The sequence below is a fragment of the Schistocerca americana genome, chromosome 4 (assembly GCF_021461395.2).
Source record: "Schistocerca americana isolate TAMUIC-IGC-003095 chromosome 4, iqSchAmer2.1, whole genome shotgun sequence".
Classification (NCBI taxonomy): Eukaryota; Metazoa; Arthropoda; class Insecta; order Orthoptera; family Acrididae; genus Schistocerca; species Schistocerca americana.
In genome coordinates, this window is record NC_060122.1 from 466,230,608 (window position 1) to 466,252,630 (window position 22,023).

Here is a 22,023-nt window from a genome sequence, read left to right on the forward strand (position 1 = left end):
AACTAAGCTGCAACTACTGTGCTGCTTTCTACAAGGGCATGTTATTCAACAAGCTGTTTGTCCGCATGAATGGCCACCAAAAAATTGTGGCCAAGAGACATCTGGACCACCCATTTTCTGAAAGTGCTGCACGACATAATGTGCTTCTCTTCAATGACTGTCTCAGAGCCTGCACCATCTGGATTCTTCCTACCCACACCAGCTATTCTGAACCACACAGGGAGCTCTCCCTGCAGCGTATCTTCCCTTCCTGTCACCTCCTTCTCTCCCCCCCCCCCCCCCCCCGCCCCTTTCCTCCTACCCATCTCCCTTACCTTAACATTTGCTAGTCCCTCTCCTTCACCTACCTATCCCTTTCCCTGCTCCAACTCCAATACTATACAGCCTTCTACTCCTTCAATGCACCAACTAGTCTTTTCTCCCCCTTCTCTACGACTCTTCTTTGCCACTGCCCTTCCTTCCGTAACCTGTTGACTGCACCCAGTAGGCTTACCCTATCACCACCACATCCGTGCATGCACTCACAAGCAATGCTACACTTTTCCCCACCCCTACCCTGCTCTCCGTCCCGCATCCCTACCTGCTATCCCTCCATCTCCCTGCCCCAGCCTCCTTCTTGCCATCACCACCCCCAGACTGCTTTCCCATCAACTGCAGTTGCTGTACGCAGTCTGGCTTCAGCAGCCAGAGGCATGTGAGTTGTGCTTGCTTAAGTGTGTGGGTGTGTTTTGTACCTCAGAAGAAGGCCTTTTGGGTGAAAACTCAAATGTATAGCAGTCTTTTGTTGTTCCTATCTTCAAATCAGTGTCTTATCAGCATGGTAAGTAGCAATCTATCCTTTTTGTAATTCATTTGGCTTCAAACAGATCTCGAAGAGCAGAAGAGAATTTTACGTAAAAACCCACTTTGTCTTAATAAATTCCATAAAAGCTTTTGATGGTTGTGGTGGTGATGGTGGTTGTGACGGTGGTGGTGGCGGCGGCGGTGATTTCGTGTGGCCAGGCAGGTCTTTCAATTGGACGTCAGTTCAGCAACTTGTTTGTCCCTAACCAATCCAGTTATCCAAGTGGGGTAGGTGACCAACAGTTGAACTTGGAATCCAAACCATGTGTCATTGAGAGGCAGAGTAAAAACAGTCTGTGGTCCGACTGGGTTTTGATCTTGCAGCTTTTGGGTTTCATGTCACATGCCTCATTGCTAGACCACCGGGCCCAATGGTATAGCAGATAGCAATTCTGAAACATAATGAAAAAATGGACAACCTAAACACTTGAATCATGTTATCCAAGATATGTATGACATGGTATCTCACACATCAGTACCACCCCACAGGTGTCACAGTTGGCAATGGAGTTGCAAGTTTCTGTCAAGTGGTGATAGTGGTTGTGCAGAATCCGGCAAACCCAATGGTGCCTCCTGTGGCTCTGGACCTACTAGCACCCTCTGTCACCGCAATATAGGACAACTGGCGGCGGCCACGTAGCCCATTCACACTTGGAGTCTCTTCGTTATGTGATGCTATGCAGATGCTGCCAATTGTAGCTCTACCACCATTGTTCGTACTTTAGTTCAGAGAGGCTCTTCCTTGTTGACATTGAAAGCTCGACACTGTTTCTTGCTGCATTCATTGCAATGACACTCTGTACACATGGGAAATGTAAGTTAAGTAAATCTTCTGTACTGTGTTATCTTGTTCGCTAAGCATTTCAGTGCCTGTTCAGCTTTCCTACAACAACAGTTGCTGCACTACTGTGCAACCCACCTTTCCTTACCATTGTATATGAAGTTGTACACAACACATGCAAAGACAAAAATTGTTTACATCCGGCATAAGTTAATAGAAGAAATTCTGATTAATCGAAGAGTATACCAAGGTTACAGAATTAGTAACTGTATGGAATATGTGCACCTGGAGTGTACTTAAATAACATTAAATACATAAATACTATTCTTTTTGCAGATAATCAGTTCATCATACAGGATTATGAAGATGAGCTTCAGAAAACATTATGTGCACAAAATATCATTTCTAAAAGATATAATTTTGGTATGTAGGACAAAAGCAAAAGTTATGTTGTGGCAAGGAAAATACACATCAACCAATGGAACAAGTTTCATCTTTCACTTATCTGGGTTGTGATTTATCTTTTAACAATGATATTGAAGTGAAGAAAAAGTTTCATCTGTTTCAATACATGTGTGAAACAATTCTGCAAACATGAAAGGGTAATGTGAGAGAAGAGACTTGAACTTAAATGTTCTAAAATTATGATTTGTCAACATTAGTGTACTGAATCGAGATTTGGTTGAATAAAACAAATTATTGAAAGATAATCCCTAATAGACAAAAATATAATAAATAGTAAGCCAGCAATTAAGTGTATTCTCATTGAATGATAGAATTTCCCAAAATGATAGAAATTGGGAAAAATCACATTTTAGAAGGGAGGACAACAGAATTCCGAAGCTTGCTCTTAAATATCTTTCTACCAGAAGACGAAATGTTGGTTGACCCATGAAGAACTGGCAGGAAAACTGAGGTCAGAACAGGCTGATAGCCTAAAATCGGAAGAAGAAGTTAGTTACTTTTAATAGCAGTCTAGTATCTGAATCTGAGTTGCCAGCCTATTGTTACTTCCAATCTGTTTCTTGTATACTTTGCTTTTTGAATTTGAAACACTTTTTCTTTCAACATACATCACTCAAGTCTGTCACCACATTACGTTGTTTACATCCCACAATATTTTCCCCAAGGCATCTTGTCAACACTGTCATGTAGTGGCTGCTGGTAAGTAACAACTGCTGCGTGCATACAGTAATTACCAGGCATACCTTGATGATACTGAGTAGATGCCTAGAAGGAACACATGAGAGGTACACAACCTGATACACTGGCATTCCTGAGGACCATATATTGAACAGATCCCTGGGAAAGCTTGATGAGTCACAAGTTTTTATTCCTTTGAGAAACTATACTACATACCCTTTATCTTTCCTGTTTTCTATCTTTGCAGGAAGTTTATAAATCTAACATTGTTATTATTTGTTTCAAGTTTAATTTGTGTTACTTTTATGTTTTTGTTATAGGTGGAGAGAGATCCAACCACTGGACGTCTTCTTCAATTTAGGGAAGTCTCTGTTGAAGACACGGGGTCAAGTGCAAGGAATTCCCTGTCTTTCCGACGTGCTCCAGCACCAACTGAATCGGTGAAGGGTGATTCAAGTAACTTCCCTTTCATGCCAGGAGGATTCCCAGATCTCTCAACTGTTTCAGAACATGACAATGGAACACAGGAAGAAATTAATTTTGAGGATGGTAATTATTTATGATTGTAAAATATCTTCTTGTTCAGACTAAGCTTTCTGATACAATTTTGTGTGGCTGATTGTGTGTGGAACAATTTCACATGATCCTTTTTTTTTTTCCTTCTAAATCTGTCTGTGACAGCTAGAAAACCCCATTTTATAATCAGGGATGAACACAGCAAACAGTCATATATCAATCTGTATTTTGTTGAAGATCTAGCTATATTTCAGCTGCAGTATACCATTGTCAATGCTAAAAGAAAAACATAGGAATCGAATCGAACCTTAGCACTGATGTCGGCTTTGTTGTTGCTGAAATCTAGCTAGATCTGTAATAAAATACAGGCTGATATCCAGTTGTTTGTTGTGTTCATCCCTGGTTATAATCATTTCATGGTCACTGAGCACAACGATTCCTAATGGAACCCACACGATGAAAATCTTATTTTTCTGGTATTCTGTCCCCATCTGTCCTTGCTTCCCACAATTTTTGTTTCATGCTGAACTATTCTTTTGTTTTAGTATCCAGTCCATATCAGATGTGATGTTTTTTACTTGATTCATAAGCAAAAATGAACTAAAATTTCATCTGGACCGTAGTTTCAGCTACAGATTTAATTGAGTAGATAAAACTTGTGTTTTGTTTACATATTACAGACCCACTTCATTCCTTCCTGCATTGTACAAATACTATGAGAAGTGTGTAGATGGTAGAATATAGAGACAATTTCTTCATATTCACATCGGCTTGAATTCCATAAACCCATGAGTTCTTAAAGGTCTAAACATCTTAAAGTGGTTTGGTGGAAGACACTAACATATTTTATAGAACTTTTTTAATTTTGGCTTATTAGTATTGGAATGTGATGTGGTAGGTTCTACCCATCCATTCTACATAAATGCCTTCTACTCCATCCATTTGGAGATCATTGTAGGACAAACTTGGCTAATTATGCAGTATTAAAGTTTTTTGCCTGTAATATTTAATTTTTGAATTAAATGATAAGTAAAAGTGGTATAATTCGTTGGTATAAATGTTAAATATTGAAAATTAAATTTCAGATACAAAAAAAGCTTTTTTAAAATAGTGCTAATTTACTGTATTAATAAGAACTCAGGCAATTTCACAACACTACTTGGATAATTTCGCAGTAGCAGTTATGGCTCTAAAAAAATACTTTTGTGTCATCGAAACATGATTTAATGTAATCAAATACATAATACTCTTAACATTTACTGTATTTACTATTACTAAATTATTATAAATAATGTAATCAATGGTAATATAATTAATTAATTACATACTTTATCATAAAAATGAATAATAAAATAAATAAAATTAATTACTGCAGTCATACAAAATCTTAAAATCAGAAATTTAGTTGCAGTTAGTTCTTAAAATCGGAAATGTGATTCAAGTTAATCATAATCAGCCTCAGTGCACAGAAGGCATGTGAACTGAGCATGCTACGCCTTCATTCTTTGGTAAGACAGATGAAACTAGCACTCTCACTTCAAATAACAAATCCACTTTTAGCAATCATTGTCATTTTCGTAATTCCCACCACACGACAAACAAATGTTGTCATCCTTTCCTATATTTCTTATTAATATTCTCTGTACAGGCATACACCATCTTGTTGAAGGAACTTCTTATGCACACGCTTGCTGTTTTCCCATTCTAGCTTTTTGAGGTGCTCACTTTTCCTTGTTGCCTCTCTGCTGGCACATTCCCCTTTGATTTGGAATTTTCTCTGTCTGCTTCCCTTTCTTAAGGGGTCTTTAGGCCTATTGCAACCAACATGCCTTCATCAGCAATAACTCTGGGTGAAGTAGCTGCATGTTTCCTCTTTCTCCATGATTTTATGGATTTTGGGAGAGGCACGTTAATTTCCTCCGGGATATTTTCAGTTTGGTCTATTGACTCTTCCATCTCAGATGGTACATTAACAACAGCTCCTTTTTGCTCTGCTGATACGCATCCATCTAGTTTTCTTTCAGGTAGACTTGTCCAACATTGTAGGTCTCATGAATGTGGGAAACATTCAGACACCTAGAATGGCATCTCTATTCATGGGAAAAATTAGTTTTGGAAAATACACTCTTGATGGTGGCTGGAGTTACAATTTTGTCCATGGACTTCTCGAATAAATGGTAAAAATCCATGCTTGTAGGCTTGTAACAACAAGCTTTCATTAAGTCTCTCACATTCCTTTTCCAAGACATTTTTAGAGGAGCAAACATAGACATATCACACAGCTGTAAGATCTGAGTGGTGTGTGATGAAAAGGTAACAAAAATAGTGCCATTTTCTTGTCTGAATTTTAGAGCTTATGGAGAGAGATGGCTAGAATGTGAGTCCGTCATTAACAGAACAGGAGGATTGTGGTGAATGAATGCCTCAAGAACTCCAAGAAAATTTCTGAATTTATCCAGCCATTTTATGACACTGCTACCTGGCTCAGTAGAGGAGCATTTTCCTTCAAGCTATTGGTGACACAAATCCCCTTGAAAATAAACGTAGAAAGCACTGCTTGTCCCATAGCATTGGCATCAATCACAATTGTCGTGGTCTCCCACTATTCAGCTGTTGTCTGCTGGTGGACACATTTTGCTCAGCTTGTTCACCATTGAAAATCCCATTTAATGTAGATTCCAAATTAGATTTGGCTTCGTCCTGAGCCCTGTTTTCTCATACACAGTACTTAGAACATCATAAAAATCTTTCAAATTAGAACGATTCGAAGCTGTGGCCCTGCGATATGATAGATTTTCTGGCTGATGTAAACTTAAGCCGTATCATTTCTTAAGTGAACTCCACTAGTCCCAGCCTGCGTTGTCTCTTTCTTCCCCAAATGGGTCCCCGTGAGGTCTCTTTGATGCTAATTTGTTAGCATAATACCGCATATCATTTACCAACAATATGAAACCCAGTTTGTTAAAAAGGAAGGGACATCCCTTTTTCACAAGAGCACAGTCCGCAGGATCGGCACAAACTCTTAGTCTATCCTTTAGGGTGGTGTAGGGTATGCCACAATCTTTACTGGATCTATAAACTGACCAGCCATTCTTTAACACTGTACAGCTTCTTCCAAATCCTTCCTGCAGTACTGTTTTCCACATTTGCCTCTAGGTTTAGACATCTGTAACAAATTAAATTGACAAATACCTTAAGCCTTCCTTTACGAATGTCAGTTGTTGTTGTTGTTGTTGTTGTTGTGGTCTTCAGTCCTGAGACTGGTTTGATGCAGCTCTCCATGCTACCCTATCCTGTGCAAGCTTCTTCATCTCCCAGTACTTACTGCAACCCACATCCTTCTGAATCTGCTTAGTGTATTCATCTCTTGGTCTCCCTCTATGATTTTTACCCTCCACACTGCCCTCCAATGCTAAATTTGTGATCCCTTGATGCCTCAGAATATGTCCTACTAACTGGTCCCTTCTTTTTGTCAAGTTGTGCCACATACTCCTCTTCTCCCCAATTCTATTCAATACTTCATCATTAGTTATGTGATCTACCCATCTAATCTTCAGCATTCTTCTGTAGCACCACATTTCGAAAGCTTCTATTCTCTTCTTGTCCAAACTATTTATCGTCCATGTTTCACTTCCATACATGGCTACACTCCATACAAATACTTTCAGAAACGACTTCCTCACATTTAAATCTATACTCGATGTTAACAAATTTCTCTTCTTCAGAAACGCTTTCTTTGCCATTACCAGTCTACATTTTATATCCTCTCTACTTCGACCATCATCAGTTATTTTGCTTCCCAAATAGCAAAACTCCTTTACTACTTGAAGTGTCTCATTTCCTAATCTAATTCCCTCAGCATCACCCGACTTAATACGACTACATTCCATTATCCTCATTTTGCTTTTGTTGATGTTCATCTTATATCCTCCTTTCAATGCACTGTCCATTCCGTTCAACTGCTCTTCCAAGCCCTTTGCTGTCTCTGATATAATTACAATGTCGTTGGCGAACCTCAAAGTTTTTATTTCTTCTCCATGGATTTTAATACCTATTCTGAATTTTTCTTTTGTTTTCTTTACTGCTTGCTCAATATACAGATTGAATAACATCGGGGAGAGGCTACAACCCTGTCTCACTCCCTTCCCAGTCAGTATTGCATTCAAATCACAAAAGCACTTTAATTTGGCATAACATCATGTAAAATATGTTCTTTTATTTTATTCATGCGCTCCTCAAACTTCTTTATGTGCCCGCCAGCAGCACCAAACTCATTAAGAACTTCAGTACCAGCAAAAGTGAATTACGAGCAAACTGTTGGTGTCAGAATGGTGAACAGGGCCTTAAATTAAACAGAGAACAGTGAAGAATCCATCAATAAAAGTCTTATACTTACACTTCAGATTATATCAGCAGTATCGATTAAAAAAACAGAAATTTGTCACTGAACACATGCTACACTGAAAATATTCTCAACCACACTGGAAAAAATTCTACCGCAGCCACAAGAATACGCTCCGGTAGCTGGTTTCTCGACCACACACTGCTGATAGGTGCTGCCATGTGTGGTGCAATGTTCGTACTTAAAATCAGTTCGTACAATTCCATGGTGAAAGGATATGTGTGGTACTGCGAAATTAGCCGTACTACAAAATTAGCTGAGTTTGCCCTTTAGGGGAGACAGGAGCCTGAATGAATATATGAAAGAAAAAGCACCGTGCCAAGTTGTTATGCAAAGCCTAGGGAACTGCTCTTAACCATTAAGTGGATGTGCATACAAGGACTAGTTTACCCCATTAAAAAATACCTTCCACTGATCCCTCTCAGCTGATAATGAAACCTACTAAATTTCAAAATGTAATGTAGTACAGAAAAAAACACACACACCAGATTTGATTTTGAAGTAACAGGCATTATCAGTTTCATTGCATCAAACACACAAAAACAGATAAAATCAGTTAATTAAACTTGCTAAGGCACAAAACACTGTGTGTCCAGCTGCTCAGACACATAGAAGCACAAAACTGTAGGATCCAAGTCAAAGTCCAGAAAACAGAGGTACACCATGCCCCTGATGTGGACAACAGCACTGTGGTGGTCATAAGCAATGTGCAAGTGCAGAGTAGCACTTACCCACTGCACCCTCTGGCTGACAGGGCTATGGATGAACTGAAGTGGCATCTAAGTGTTGCTTGGTCAGATGCAGTGCTGTAGACAAACTGGTGTGGTGTATGAATCTATCACGAGATCAAACACAGTAGGTTTCATAGCAACATTTTTATGTAGTCTCAGATGAGCACTGAAACTTTACAGATAATTCCATTGATGGGTCTGTGAAAATGGGACATTATCTACCACTCAGCAGTTTCCACTAGCAATGTTTTTAAGATGTGGTATCTAGACATCGTACACTGGTGCTCGTGAAATTTGATAAGTGCAAAAGTTTTCTCTAAACCATTCACAAAGAAATATCTTGCAGACAGAATGGCGCAGATCATCCAAAACACCTGTTGTGTACTATAATAGCAAGGAAAGGATTTTCAGGTTGCGTGGAGATCGATGGAGACTAGATGGCTAACATTATGGCTGTGAAAAGAATGATTTACTATACATCATACTCTTGGAAGTTATTGCATAGCTGTTAACGAGAAAAGTCATCTCTGTCGGAGAATGAGTCACACAGATGAAAATTTGTGGTTTGACAAAGAAGAATAGGTCACTGCCCTGAGCACATTGCCAGCTCATGTGGCAGAGTAATACCATGAGAAATGAGCAATTTTTGGCCAAGTGAGACTTGATCTCTATTTTAACCAATGAAGAGAGAGATTTTAAAATTTTATATATCATCTTGTGTCTGTAATGGAATTTTGAAGAATATGATACAAATTTCAGATTTTTACAATATTTTTCGTTATATTTATTTGTTTACAAGGTAGTTCGTTTTATTTGTGTATTTAGTAGTTCTTTTTTCATTATATAATGGTGTGTGTGTGTGTGTGTGTGTGTGTGTGTGTGTGTGTGTGTGTGTGTGTGTCAGTGTATTTGCTGCATCTTTTATTTATTACACATTAATGGCAGCAACGTACGTGCTATCTTGTGCCCTAGCCTGATCAACTAGTACTTGACAAATAACTTCACTACAGTAACTAAGTTTCCATAGAGGAAAACAGGAAAAACCATGTGGTGTCATTGATTTTATTAAGGCCTTTGATAATGAAGATGATAAAATGCTATGGAGGTAAATACAAACCCTTTGGTAACTTCAGTCTTACCTCCAGATCAAAAAACACATGTTTTGTTTCAGAGTAAGACATTAAAATTAGTATATACTTCATTGCTGAAGTCATCAGTCCACAAATACTGTAAACATGAAACTTCCTGGCAGATTAAAACTGTGTGCCACACCGAGACTCAAACTCTGGGCCTTTGCCACAACTGCAAGGAATACGATAGACATCCACCACAAACTGAGATTGTCCTTAATGGGACCTAAAAGGACCTAATCGTAGATTGAGGTCAGAAAATACATTTCACATCATATTTCTGCAAAATACGACCAACATTTTTGGAGATGCTCCCTGCGCAAGGAAGAAAGGCTGTAGACCTTGTTACCAACTCATTACCATTGCTCAGCTGGTGTACAGTCGGTCACTAGCACAACATGTCTCATCTGTCTTTCAGTATAGCCATTCTGATGGAAGGTGACCTCAATATGAATTAATTCAACTGGCAGACTCTCAGGGTTTGAAATGACATGGACCCTTTGAACCAAGATACGAAGTATCCCTTGACGTTGAGATGGGTGCTGACAGCTATCAGCCTGTAGATACAAGTCAGTGTGAGTAGGCTTCCTATAAACAGCATGTCTCAATGTACCATCAATGTTCCTCCTGACTAACACATCAAGGAAGATAAGGCAGCAATACTTTTCCACCTCCATCATGAAATGAATATTCAGGTGGATTGAATTCAGATGTTATAAAAAGGCATTCAAGTTCTCACTGCCAAACAACAAAAGTATCATCTACATATCTGAAAAAAACACATAGGTTTCAAAGCCACCGACTCGAAGGCACGTTGCTCGAAGCCTTCCATAAATAATTGTGCAATAATATGTGACAATGGTTTTCCAATTGCATCTCTACCTGTCTGCTCATTGTACTGGTTAGTGAATAAAAAGTGGAAGTCAACACATGTCAAAATAGATTTATTAATTTAACACCAAACCTAACATCAGTTAACCATAATGAATCAGACAGAGTAAAATGAGTGAAGAGAGAGACCAATCACATAGTCATTCAAATGCATTATCTCTAATTGACGGATATCTGCCAGGTTGATTATGTGATGCTCACACTAACTAGTGGACTCAGCAGAGAAAATGGTCTTTGATACCTTATTGAAAAGAAAAAGCATAATATTTTGCTACTGTTGATAAACAGGGATTATATAGTAACTATGGAAAAGGTTGTTTTTTTTTTTCAGATTTGTTGACAGTGGCTCCAGGCTTGGACTATGGAATAGATTTCATGCCAGATGGTTTTACTCCAAGAACTGGAAAAGAAGATTTTCCTGCATTGCCAAAAGTGGAGGAAACTAAACCCATTGCGGAAGTTGAGACAGAAGAATCAGAAGTCAATCTCATGAATATATTGCAACAGGAGGAGCACCTTGTAGATCTGTGGAAGGAGGCAGAATCTGAAACAAAAGTTGAGAAAGATGACAAAAATGTTGTTATTCGAAGTTTGAAAATAGAAGCAGAGGATCTGAAAGTTATTCCTGAGGTAACGTAACTGTATTGTTTTTCCTGATTACTGGAATCTATAAATGTTATATTTGTATACATATCTATGAAACATGAAATTAAAGATTTTATGTACGAACTGTTACTTTATCTACAGCCCCCCCCCCCCCCCCCCTCCTCAAGCAACCATACGGTGCAGTGCAGAGGCTATCACATACCACTGTTAGTCATTTCCATTTGTGTTCCTCTCACGGATAGATTGAGGGAAAAATGACTGTCTATAAGCCTCCATAAAAGCCCTAGTTTCTGTCACCTTATCTTCATGTTCCTTATACAAAATGTACATTGGCGGCAGTAGAATCGTACTGCAATTGGTCTCAAATGCCAGTTCTTCTAAATTTCCTCAACAGTGCCTCACAAAAAGATCATCATCTTGCTAGGGATTCGCATTTGAGTTCACAAAGCCTTTTCATAATATTTGAATGCTGATCAGATGTACCAGTAAGAAATCTAGCAATCTGAATTGCCTTTATGTCTTCCTGTAATCTGACTTGTTGGGGACCCCAAACAGTTGAGGAATACTCAAGAATTGGTCCCGCTAGTCTTCTATATACTATCTCCTCTATCAATGAACTACACTTTCCAAAATTCTCTTAAAAAGCAAAGTTGACAATTCATCTTCTCTATTACCCTTCAATTTCATATCACTTTACAATGTTACACCTGGATATTTAATCAGTGGCTATGTCAAGCAGCATTTGAACATTACAGGATTGGTGTTTTCCTACTCATCCAGATACAGTTACACTTTTCCACACTGAGAAAAGCTACCATTCATCACACCAAGTAGAAGTTCTAAGACATCTTTTATCCTCCTATTTAGTAATGATACATTCTGTATACCACAGAATCATCAGCAAACAACCATAAAATGCTACTCATCCTGTCCTTCGGATCATTTATTTAAATAAAGAATAAGAACAGTCTCATCACACGCCCATGGAGCACTCCTGATGATTCCCTTGTTTCTGATGAACCCTTGCGATTGAGAACAACATACTGGATTCTATTACTTTAGAAGTCTTCGAGCCACTCGCATATCTGGGAAACTAGTCCATATGCTCGATCCTTTGTCAACGGTCTTCTATGGGGCACAGTGTCAAACGCTTTCTGGAACTCTGGGAAAATGGACTCAAACTGTTACTCTCATCCGTGGCTCATAGGATTTCATGAGAAAAGGGCAAGCTGAGTTGCATGCAGGTGATGGTTTCTAAATCCATATTGATTTGTGGACAGAAGATTTTCTGTGTTGAGGAAATTTATTACATTGAACTCGGAACATATTCAAGAATTCTACAACAAACTGATGTTAAGGATATTGGTCTGTAATTATGCAGGTCCATTCTTATACCTTTCTTATATACAGAAGTCACCCCCACTTTTTTTCCAGTCACTTGGGAGTTTGCTCTGGGCAAGAGACTCATGATATGCAAGCTAAGTAAAGGGCCAACGCCACAGAGTACTCTCTGTAAAATCAAACTGGGTTTCCATTTAAACCTGGTGACTTTGTTTTTAACTATTTGTATTGCTTCTCGGTGCCAGGGGTACCTATTTCTATTTGCTCCATACCGAAGCCTGTGGGACAGTCAAATGATGGTTTGTTTTTCTGATCCTCTCGTATGAGTAATTTCTTAAATGTGAAATTTAAAACTTTAACTTTTCTTTTGGTTTCTTCTATTGCCACCTCAGATTGATCAATGAGTGACTTTTTTATTCAACCTGCTTTGTGATCTTATGTAAGACCAGAATTTTCTCACATTCTTGGCAAAATCTTTTGCTAATGTATGGTGGTGGAAGTAGTTGTGCGCTTCGTTCTTCTTAAAGATGCCCAAATTGGTAATAACTTTTAAGTATTGATACTTGTGCATTACTTTTTGAACTGAGAGTGCAACAATCTCTGTTTCTTCACAATTTTATGAATTTTATTATTAAATCACAGTGGGTCTTTTCCGTCCATAATCCACTTATGTGGTGCATTCATCTCTAGAACGCAATTTGCCCTCGGTGTAAACTTTGCCCATAATTTCTGTGTGTCCATCATATTGGAATTAAATGATGTTCATTCATTGTGTAAGTGGGGTGCAAATAACTACTTATCTACTTCTTCTGGCATAAATACTCTCCTAGATTTCTTGATGGACTTGTTAACTTTAGTAACCATCATCACTATAATGACATTATGATCACTAATCCCTGTCTCTACTAACACTGTAGATAAGTTTAGTCTTGTTTGTAACTGCAAGGTCTAAACTATTTCTGTTGCATGTGGGTTGTGCAATTAGTTGTTCAGGGCATTTTCGAGAAACACTTTTAAAAGTACTTCGCAAGACTGTCCATACCGCTTGCAATGAATCCACAGGTGTCCCCAGTCTATACTTGTTAGATTAATGTCACCTTCAACTACTTATCTGGGCAACTCTGCACTACCGAACACGGACTTTCTCTGAATGATTCTACAGCAGTTATGGTGGAATCAAATGGCTGGTAAAAACTTTCAAAATTGACATGAGTTCACCTAGGCCTGCTACGTGTGTCCAGATAATTCAGCAATCAGACTCAGTTTTGACCGCGATATGCATTATGTTTTTGTTGACAGCAGTGAACACTGCCCTTCCTACATCATATAGTCTGTCTTTTCGATATACATTTCATGCCTCACTAAATATACTAAAAGTATTATTTATCTCAGTAATAACATTGAAATTCACTTTGAAATGATAACTGAAATGTAGGAACAAACATCAAGTTCCTTGGGGGTGTTTTTTTTTTTTTTTTTTTGGGGGGGCCAGGAAGCATGTTGAGATAGTGTAGTATTGTGGTGGCTGCTCACAAAAAGTAGGAAATTCAGAAATGAGTTCTGAACCTGGTACAGATTTTCACTCATCAAATTAGTACTATTTTTTTTATGTAGGTATTTTACTCATACAGTAAGTTGTCAGGTTGTAATTCCCCAGCTGTTTATATGAGTTTCACCATTTTCCTCGTTGGTTGCAAGAAATAGAATACGATCCATATGTTTTGATCAATACTTTGTAATGTCAGTGGATATTCCTGATATATTTATTATTCCATCTAGAATTTTCCATTTTTGTTATGTTGTATAACTTCATATATTTTCAGGTCTTTTTTGTGTTATTGTCATTAAATGCTTCGAACAGCTTTTGTGTGTCTGTTCACAATCACACATTGCGGTTTAATGCTAATCATGTATTTCCCACTTAAATCAAACAATGGAAAATCCAGGATGGAATGTAACAATATTAGAGAAGAAAAGTTGCTACTCACCATGTAGTGGAGATGCTGAGTCGTGATAGGCACAACAAAAAATGGCCAAAAGCTATAATTGTGTGAATCTTTTTGTTGTGCCTATCGTGACTCAGCATATCCGCTATATGGTAAGTAGCAACTTTCCTTCTCTAATATTGTTATTTCCCCACTTAAACAGTCACAAAATCAAATTGTACTTCATTAGTTTCATTAAGTAATTAATGATCATTTCACTTAACTTGATCCTCATTTTCTGTAGCTTTAAGCTGTAGATATCACAAGCAATTGCTCTTATGCACAATTATTTTGCTAATTGTAGTGCCTAATAGTGTATGTGTCAGAATATTAAGGCACTCGTGATTCAACTGTTGTTTCTATAAGCCAGTTTCATCATTATTGTCAATACCATAATGACTGTTGCCACTAAAATTCTTGATAGTTGCTTGGACATATTAATTGTAGAACTAATATGAATTGCATATTATTTCAAGTATTGAGTAAAGGATTTTTTTTATATACTATTGTAAATTTTGTAAGAAATATATTTATAAAAATACACTTTACTAAAAAATACCTACATGAACTTTGCCATTTTATTTTATAGAAGGATAACATCCCAGTACTGAAAATTACAGAAACAGCACCTATTAAACAGCCAACAAAAACAAAGTGGGCTGAAGCTGTGGACGTCACGGTGCCTGTTTCAGATTTCCACCAGAAAATTCCAGATATGGCACATAAATTCCCCTTTGAGCTTGACAACTTCCAAAAGCAGGTACTGTTCTTTATTTTGCTCAACATTAATTCTTTTTACATTCTGACTTTGCATCTTCTTAAGTAGCATTTGTACAAGGTGACAATTAATAAACTCTACAAAATAAAATTATCATAACTTCTGAACGGTTTTTGTTAGGACATTCAAACTGCACAGTTGGCTGCAGGGCATGATGGGAATTAGTATGCACAGTATGGTTTGGTTTAGCAATGAAGCTCTCTTTCATTAGGATGGGTTTGTCAGTAAGTAAAATTAGCACATTTGGGGGATTGAGAATCTACATTTTGCAATTGAGAAGTCTCTTCACCCTCAATAGATGGCAGTGTGTTGTGCAGTTTCTACTCATAGAATAATTGGTGCAATCTTCCTTGATGCCATGGTGACTACCAAAAGGTACGTGAAGGTTTTGGAAGATGATTTCATCCCCATTATCCAAAGTGATCCTGATTTCGACAAGATGTGGTTCATGCAAGACGGAACTCAACCCCATTGAAGCAGGAGAGTGATGTCCTGGAGGAGCACTTCAGGGGTCACATTCTGGCTCTGGGATACCCAGAGGCCACTGGCATGAGCCTCGATTGGCCACCATATTCTCCGGATCTGAACACATGCGACTCCTTTTGTGGGGCTGTATTAAAAACGAGGTGTACATCAATATCCGCAAAACCATTGCGGAGCTGAAAATAACTATTCTAGAGGTCATTGACAGCATCAATGTTCTGACACTTCAGCGGTCATGCAGAATTTCGTTATTTGTCTGTACTACATCATCGCCAATGATGGCAGCCATATCAAACATGTCATAACCTAAATCTGAATATATGTAGTGATGTTTACATATTGAGTGAAGTGTGTGCACACTGTTGTTTGTAACTAATTTACATTTTTTTTTTTTTTTTTATAGTTCAATAACTGTCATCTTGAATCTTAGCTGTGTACTTCAAATAGTCTTAATTAAAAATGATCTTGGGCATTACATGCCAAGGATAAATGCATTTGTGACTTCTGTGCCCTGTAGCACAATTTCACTCTTCATTTTTCTGCCAATTTTGTGTGACTCTTTCCAGTTTATGAACTTGTTACCACTCTCTACCATCCATATTCGCAAAATGATGAACTAGATAATTAATACTATGCAGACATCACTCTGTCAGCCTTATAAGCACAGTTCTTTGGATGTGGAAATTGATTTGCATTGGAATTACAGCCCTTTTATCACGGAGTTCTGTTGCAGATATTAGTGAGGTCATTGAAGCATATGAAAAGGTCGGAAGGATATGTATTGACTGATATAAATTTTGGGCACTAAACAGTGAGCTCAGCAGTTCCTGTTCTCAGCATAGCAGCCACTACAGTTAAAATTAAAGACAAAGATTAAACATGTAAAACACAATCATTAAAATATTGCACAAAGTATTGCTAAAACATTTTATTGTAGAAATATTGCCAGTTGATACTGCAGTTAGTAGGATGAATCAGCAATCCAGAAATACATTAAAATCTCTGTCCAATAAAGTATTGTAGGGACTCTGGCACCACACAAAATTTCAATATTTTTCTCCACCAGATGTTAAGATGTGATGACTGTCAGTGTTATTCCACGATCATTCCATTTCAGTGGATCCCCATGCAGCAAGAGTAACTGTATGTCATTGGGCTATGTCTGACACAATGGTGAGTGAAGATCACTTCATGCCACCTTTGAGATTGGAAGGAAGTGAATGATCATGATAATGGTAGTTTGACTGACTGCAGCTTGTTGTTTCTCATTTCCTGGCACTACCTCTCCTACTATGTTTCTTTGTTACCCGTGACTCTACAGCCTCTGTGTGGATATTACAGTGAACTCTTGTGTTTACCTGGCAGCTTGCTGTCACTGCTCAGTTAGCTATCTTATTTCCCTAGATCCCAGTGTATCCAGATTCGTCCAGCAGAATTCCACCTAATTTTTCTGCCTTTGTAGGAAATAGGATAGTGTCTTGGACCATCTGAACTATCTTATCTGCTGGGTACATTTGCTGAATGACTTGCAAAGCACTAAGAGAGTCTGAGCAGACAAGAAATTTCCCCAATCAGAAATCTCATTTGCTTTAGTATCTTATTGACCTTCCAGAGCTCTGTGTTCTACACTGAGAAGTGACTTGATAATGGGATTTTATGATTCAACTGCCCGTTCTCTGTGTGGCAGATAGATTTGGCATTGTCTGCGGCTTGTGAAACAGCACCCAGTAATGACCAAAAACAATACTGCAAGCTGTGTAAGTTGAAAATGGCATCAAAGGAACTCCTCTTACAATGTGTTTATTCAATACGGCAGACAGGCCAATTTCCCAACTCGTGGAGGGAGTCCATTTTGATACCTATCATCGAACCAGAAAAAGACAGAACTTGCCTCAGTAGTTACCAGAGCATCGCGTTAATGAGGCGTGTAGGAAAGACCCTGGAGCAAAACGTCAACCATCTTCTGGTTTAGATACTAGAGCCCAGGCAGCACCTTAGCCTTCTGTGTGGATTCAGGTAGTATCAATCCACTGTCAGCAGCCTGATCCTGTTGAGGCAGCTATCCAGCAGACTTCCCTAAGTAAACAGCATTATACTGGTATATTCTTTTACATTAGTAAAGCATGCATCACTATTTGGAAACACAGTATTCAAGGGCAGCTCCAGTGACAGGGCTTCCATGCCCACCTCCGATTTGTCATTCAGTCCTTCTTATCTAAGTGCTTTCTTTGGTACAGAGTGGTGACATGCTGTCAGATATCTTTGAACAGGAAACGGTGTTCACCTGGGAAGTGTTTTAAGTGTTACCCTCTTTGCCATAGCCATAAACAGCATAACTTTTACAGTAAAGGGTCCTGGCCAGTGCTCTGTATTTGTGGACAAGTTTGCCATTTTCTGTTCCTTTCCAACACAACAATAGTGACTAATCAGTTGCAATGTACACTGAAGAGGTTGGAGGAGTGGGCTGCAAAGATGGGTTTTACATTTTCTGCAAAGGGATGAAGTTCTACCTTTCAAAGACTCGTGAGGTTTCTGGGTCTCATTTTTATTCCAAACTGTCACAGTTACCACACCTAAAGGATAAGAAGGCAAGGATCCAGAAAGCATTTAATATCTTAGATTGTCTTAGCAGCAATAGCAACTCCACTTTCATAGGGCTTTTGTGAGATTGCGGTTAGACTAAGGGTGCACAGTATACAGGTCAGTGAGACGTTCTTACATGAAGGTCGCTGACACTACGCTCCATGCGGGGATCAGGTTGGTCATGGGCGTTTACAGAATCAGTTCCATACCCAGTATCTGTGCTGAGGATGGGGAAATGCCAATCACCATCTCGCCGCAACACCTTATGATGTGTAAAGCATATAAGATCCTCGTTGCTCCAAATTCACCAGCATACCATATTGTTGCTCGTCCAGCTACAGTATGCCTTCTCTCCAGTCATCTATGAGTAACGAGGCTATTTGGGATCTACGTGAAGTTTGAGTTGCAGTCACTTTACGTTGGGCAACTACAGGCCCAAATCCAGGGTATTAACTGATTACCACACTGGTTACTGCAGAGGCCCAGTGTAATTTTTGCTAGAGAGCGGTGCAGGAGAGGTTACCCTCATGCACATGTTTTGTAATATGATATTTCTAGCAGATGTAATAGTTCAGGATACCCAGAACATCCTTTTCCATTTACAAAGGCTGGGAAAGAGGTGTCTTTCTGCTGGATGCCAGGGCACATGAGTATGGGGGAACAAAATGGCGGATGTTGCAGCCAAGGTGGAATGTCATTCCATGTGCCATGCTATCACCCTGTTGTTGAGGTACAGAGTCTGCATCAGTGAAAAGAAGAGTGGCAGGAAACGACGGAGAATAAACTGCATCTGGGCAAAGTCCTCAGCTCAACCACGGCTATCTCCTTCCATCCATGCTGACAGAGTGAAGTCCTCCTCAGCCAGCTTCGCATAGGGCACAACCCTCTTTATTCCTGTGAAGCTATTTTAGTTTTCCTCCTGTCTTGTGTTTTAATTAACACTTTAGGACATCTGACCATTTAAATGTGATCTAACACGATGTGATCTAGTGTGATTGTGCTGTTGATCATGGGTGAGGTGAGGGGAGACTGAGTGTAATTTTACCTCATATTGCTTTTTATTTCTTTTATCGCATTTTCTACATTTTAACCATACTCATTTCTCTTAATTTTTGCATGAGCACTGATTACCTTGTTGTTGAGTACCTGTAACTTACAAACACAACAATTGAGTGATTGATGCTGATGCTGCTGCTGCTGCTGCTGCTGCTGTCAGTGTGACTGATATGCAGTAGCAGTCACACAGCTGAAACCCACACTTAAGTGGATGCCAACTTCATGACTCGCTGATTCAATGTCCAGCATGTCCTCATGGCCAGTATTTATATGCACCAGGGTGGGCTTGTTGTCGGATACTCAACACAGGTGTAACATTTGCCACTTTTCGCAACACCATCGAAGTGTCCCAGGTTGCAGTAACTTTGTTGGTCATTGACCAGACAGTCAAGCTGCAGCTCCTAGGCAGCTGTTGTGGCATACTGCTGTGCCAACTGATTACAGCAAGTAATAAGATTTCAGCAATGAGCCCCTGTCTTGGCTCACACCATTATGATATATGTACTCTCACAGGTGACCTTACCTCTGATAGGTTAAAATATTCCTAGGTCAGGAATCTGATAACCTTGATCTATCAGGCACAAATGACAGGCATAGCAAGGTGCTGGAAATGAATGTGACATAAGTGTGGAACAGGAAATTGCATAGATTGGGCGGGCACTGGAGTTCCACTTTGATAAATGGTGGGTGGAGATTTCTCCTTTCAGGGTATAATGAAGGGTAGAGGATATGGTTAAGTTGTTCCAGTCTGAAGTGGTTGCTTTTTCCTGTCACAATCTGTTCTCCAGCACGTACAATGATCACCATAACAATGACTTGTGGGTTATTTCTTTCAGATGGTGTTCAGAGATAGTACCACAGGAGCTTGTAATACAAATGACTGTTCCATTATGCTTTTCTGTCATTCCTTTGGCTATACAGCAAGCAGGCATTTTAAAGCTGTGTAAAAATGTATCTAGAGAAACTGCGTAACAAAAACCTCACACTTATGTATTCAGTTAGCCAGCTGTAATGAAACTAATTTGGTGTTCTCTGCTGTTTTTTATTCCTCTCATAGTGATAGTTTTTGGTATGTTGACAGTGTTTCACCTAGTTGGTGTGCAAAAGGATACATATTTGTAATACTGTATTAAACTTCCATATTTTTTTAATATTTTTATTTAAGTTTTGTAATGGTACAGTACTGATCTGGCAATAGGAAAGAGCCACATCAAAAACACAAAATTGCAGTATTAATTTTGAGTTTCATTGTTTATAGAAATCAGGGGTGGAGCGACATGGGTCAACAACAGATTTCTATCCCAGACTACATCAAAACTGACTTTTTATATTTCTTCATCATGCCATATACAGCATATGAAAATCTAGCAAAGACATATAAATGTAAACCTCTGAGAATTTTGATCACAAGATGGAAAGAATATTACCTGCCAAGCAATGTGGTAATTACTATATAAGGCTGTTGAGTTAATCAGGGAACATTAGATATAAGTAATAATGGTTATAGGTAAAAGAAAATTAGGTTCCATTTGCATTGGTGTGGTTGTGATTTGTGTTGGATATTTTGGGGGGGGGGGGGGGGTCATTAGACAGCTGCTTGTGACGTCAGACCAGGCAGGTGCTAAGAGTCTGCAGAGCAGTGCAATGTACCATGGAGCTCAATCCATGGCAAAGTTTCATGATCATGGGATTTGGTAACTAAGGACATTTATGTACAAAGCAGAACTGAATTTGAATGAGAACCATAAGGAGAGTCTATTCATGTTATTATGTGGTTGTATGAACTTATTGTCAATCAGAAGTTAAACCAGTTTGTAGTTGTTTGTGGACCTACCAGCACCTGTTAATATTAGTCATTTCACAGGAAAACTCTGGTGGAAGATGAGGTCTCTCCGAAATGAGCAAGACGACCACTTACAGATGGAGAGAACACTCACATCAATAAGAATTAACACTTCACTCTGAAAGTGAATTTATTAAGCACAGTCAAAAGTAAAGACAGAGCTGAACTGCCTGCCTTAGCAGAGTGTCCTCTTATTTATGCATATACAGAATGTTGTAGTGAATTCCAATATTCCAGAACCTTCAAGAAATTCCAAATCTTAAATGATAAATAACTGCAATCATCCCCCTATCCACAAGCAGGTGGTAATGTTGTTATAAGAAAGGTGGATGGAACAAAACACTTTACCCTTGAAACAATACCAACAACAACAAAAGGATCAATTTATGACAGTAGTTTGTTCATCTTTCCAAACAACTGATTAACTGAACTTGCATAACACTTTTATTTCCATATTTTTATGAACATGTTGCATACATGACATTGTCGAACAGTGGAAACTCCAGGTTGGAATATCAACAATATTAGGACATACATGATCAAACTTAAAATTTTAGTTCACACATTGAATTGTACTCCAGATTATTAATAAGTTTACTGCGACTGCTAGCAAAAATAGTTTTTGATTGGGAAATAATACATTAGCATATTAATACAAGGCTAATACAGAAAGTAAGGCTACATTAATTTTTTGAAGTACAAAAAATGAAATTATTTTAAGAAAATTTACATGCATTGTAATTTAGGTCTTGAATTATTTTTCCACATAGTCAGCATTTACCTCAATACATTTTGTCATCTGTGGGACCAGTTTTTTTAATTCCTGTGTTACAGATGTCTCCTGCCATCTTTTTCAGCCAGTTCTTCACTTCAATTTTCACCTCATCGTTGCCAGAAAAGTGTTATCCCCA

At 38.6% G+C, this 22,023-nt stretch overlaps 1 protein-coding gene across 1 annotated transcript in view; it reads left to right on the forward strand.

Moving 5' to 3' along the window:
- LOC124612794 (helicase SKI2W) overlaps positions 1–22,023 on the forward strand; it is a 155,663-nt gene that overhangs the window by 2,461 nt on the left and 131,179 nt on the right. Inside the window, exons 3-5 of the mRNA XM_047141196.1 lie at positions 3,088–3,316; positions 10,769–11,067; positions 14,959–15,129. Coding sequence (XP_046997152.1) covers positions 3,088–3,316; positions 10,769–11,067; positions 14,959–15,129 — 699 coding nt within the window. The remainder of the gene's footprint in view (positions 1–3,087; positions 3,317–10,768; positions 11,068–14,958; positions 15,130–22,023) is intronic.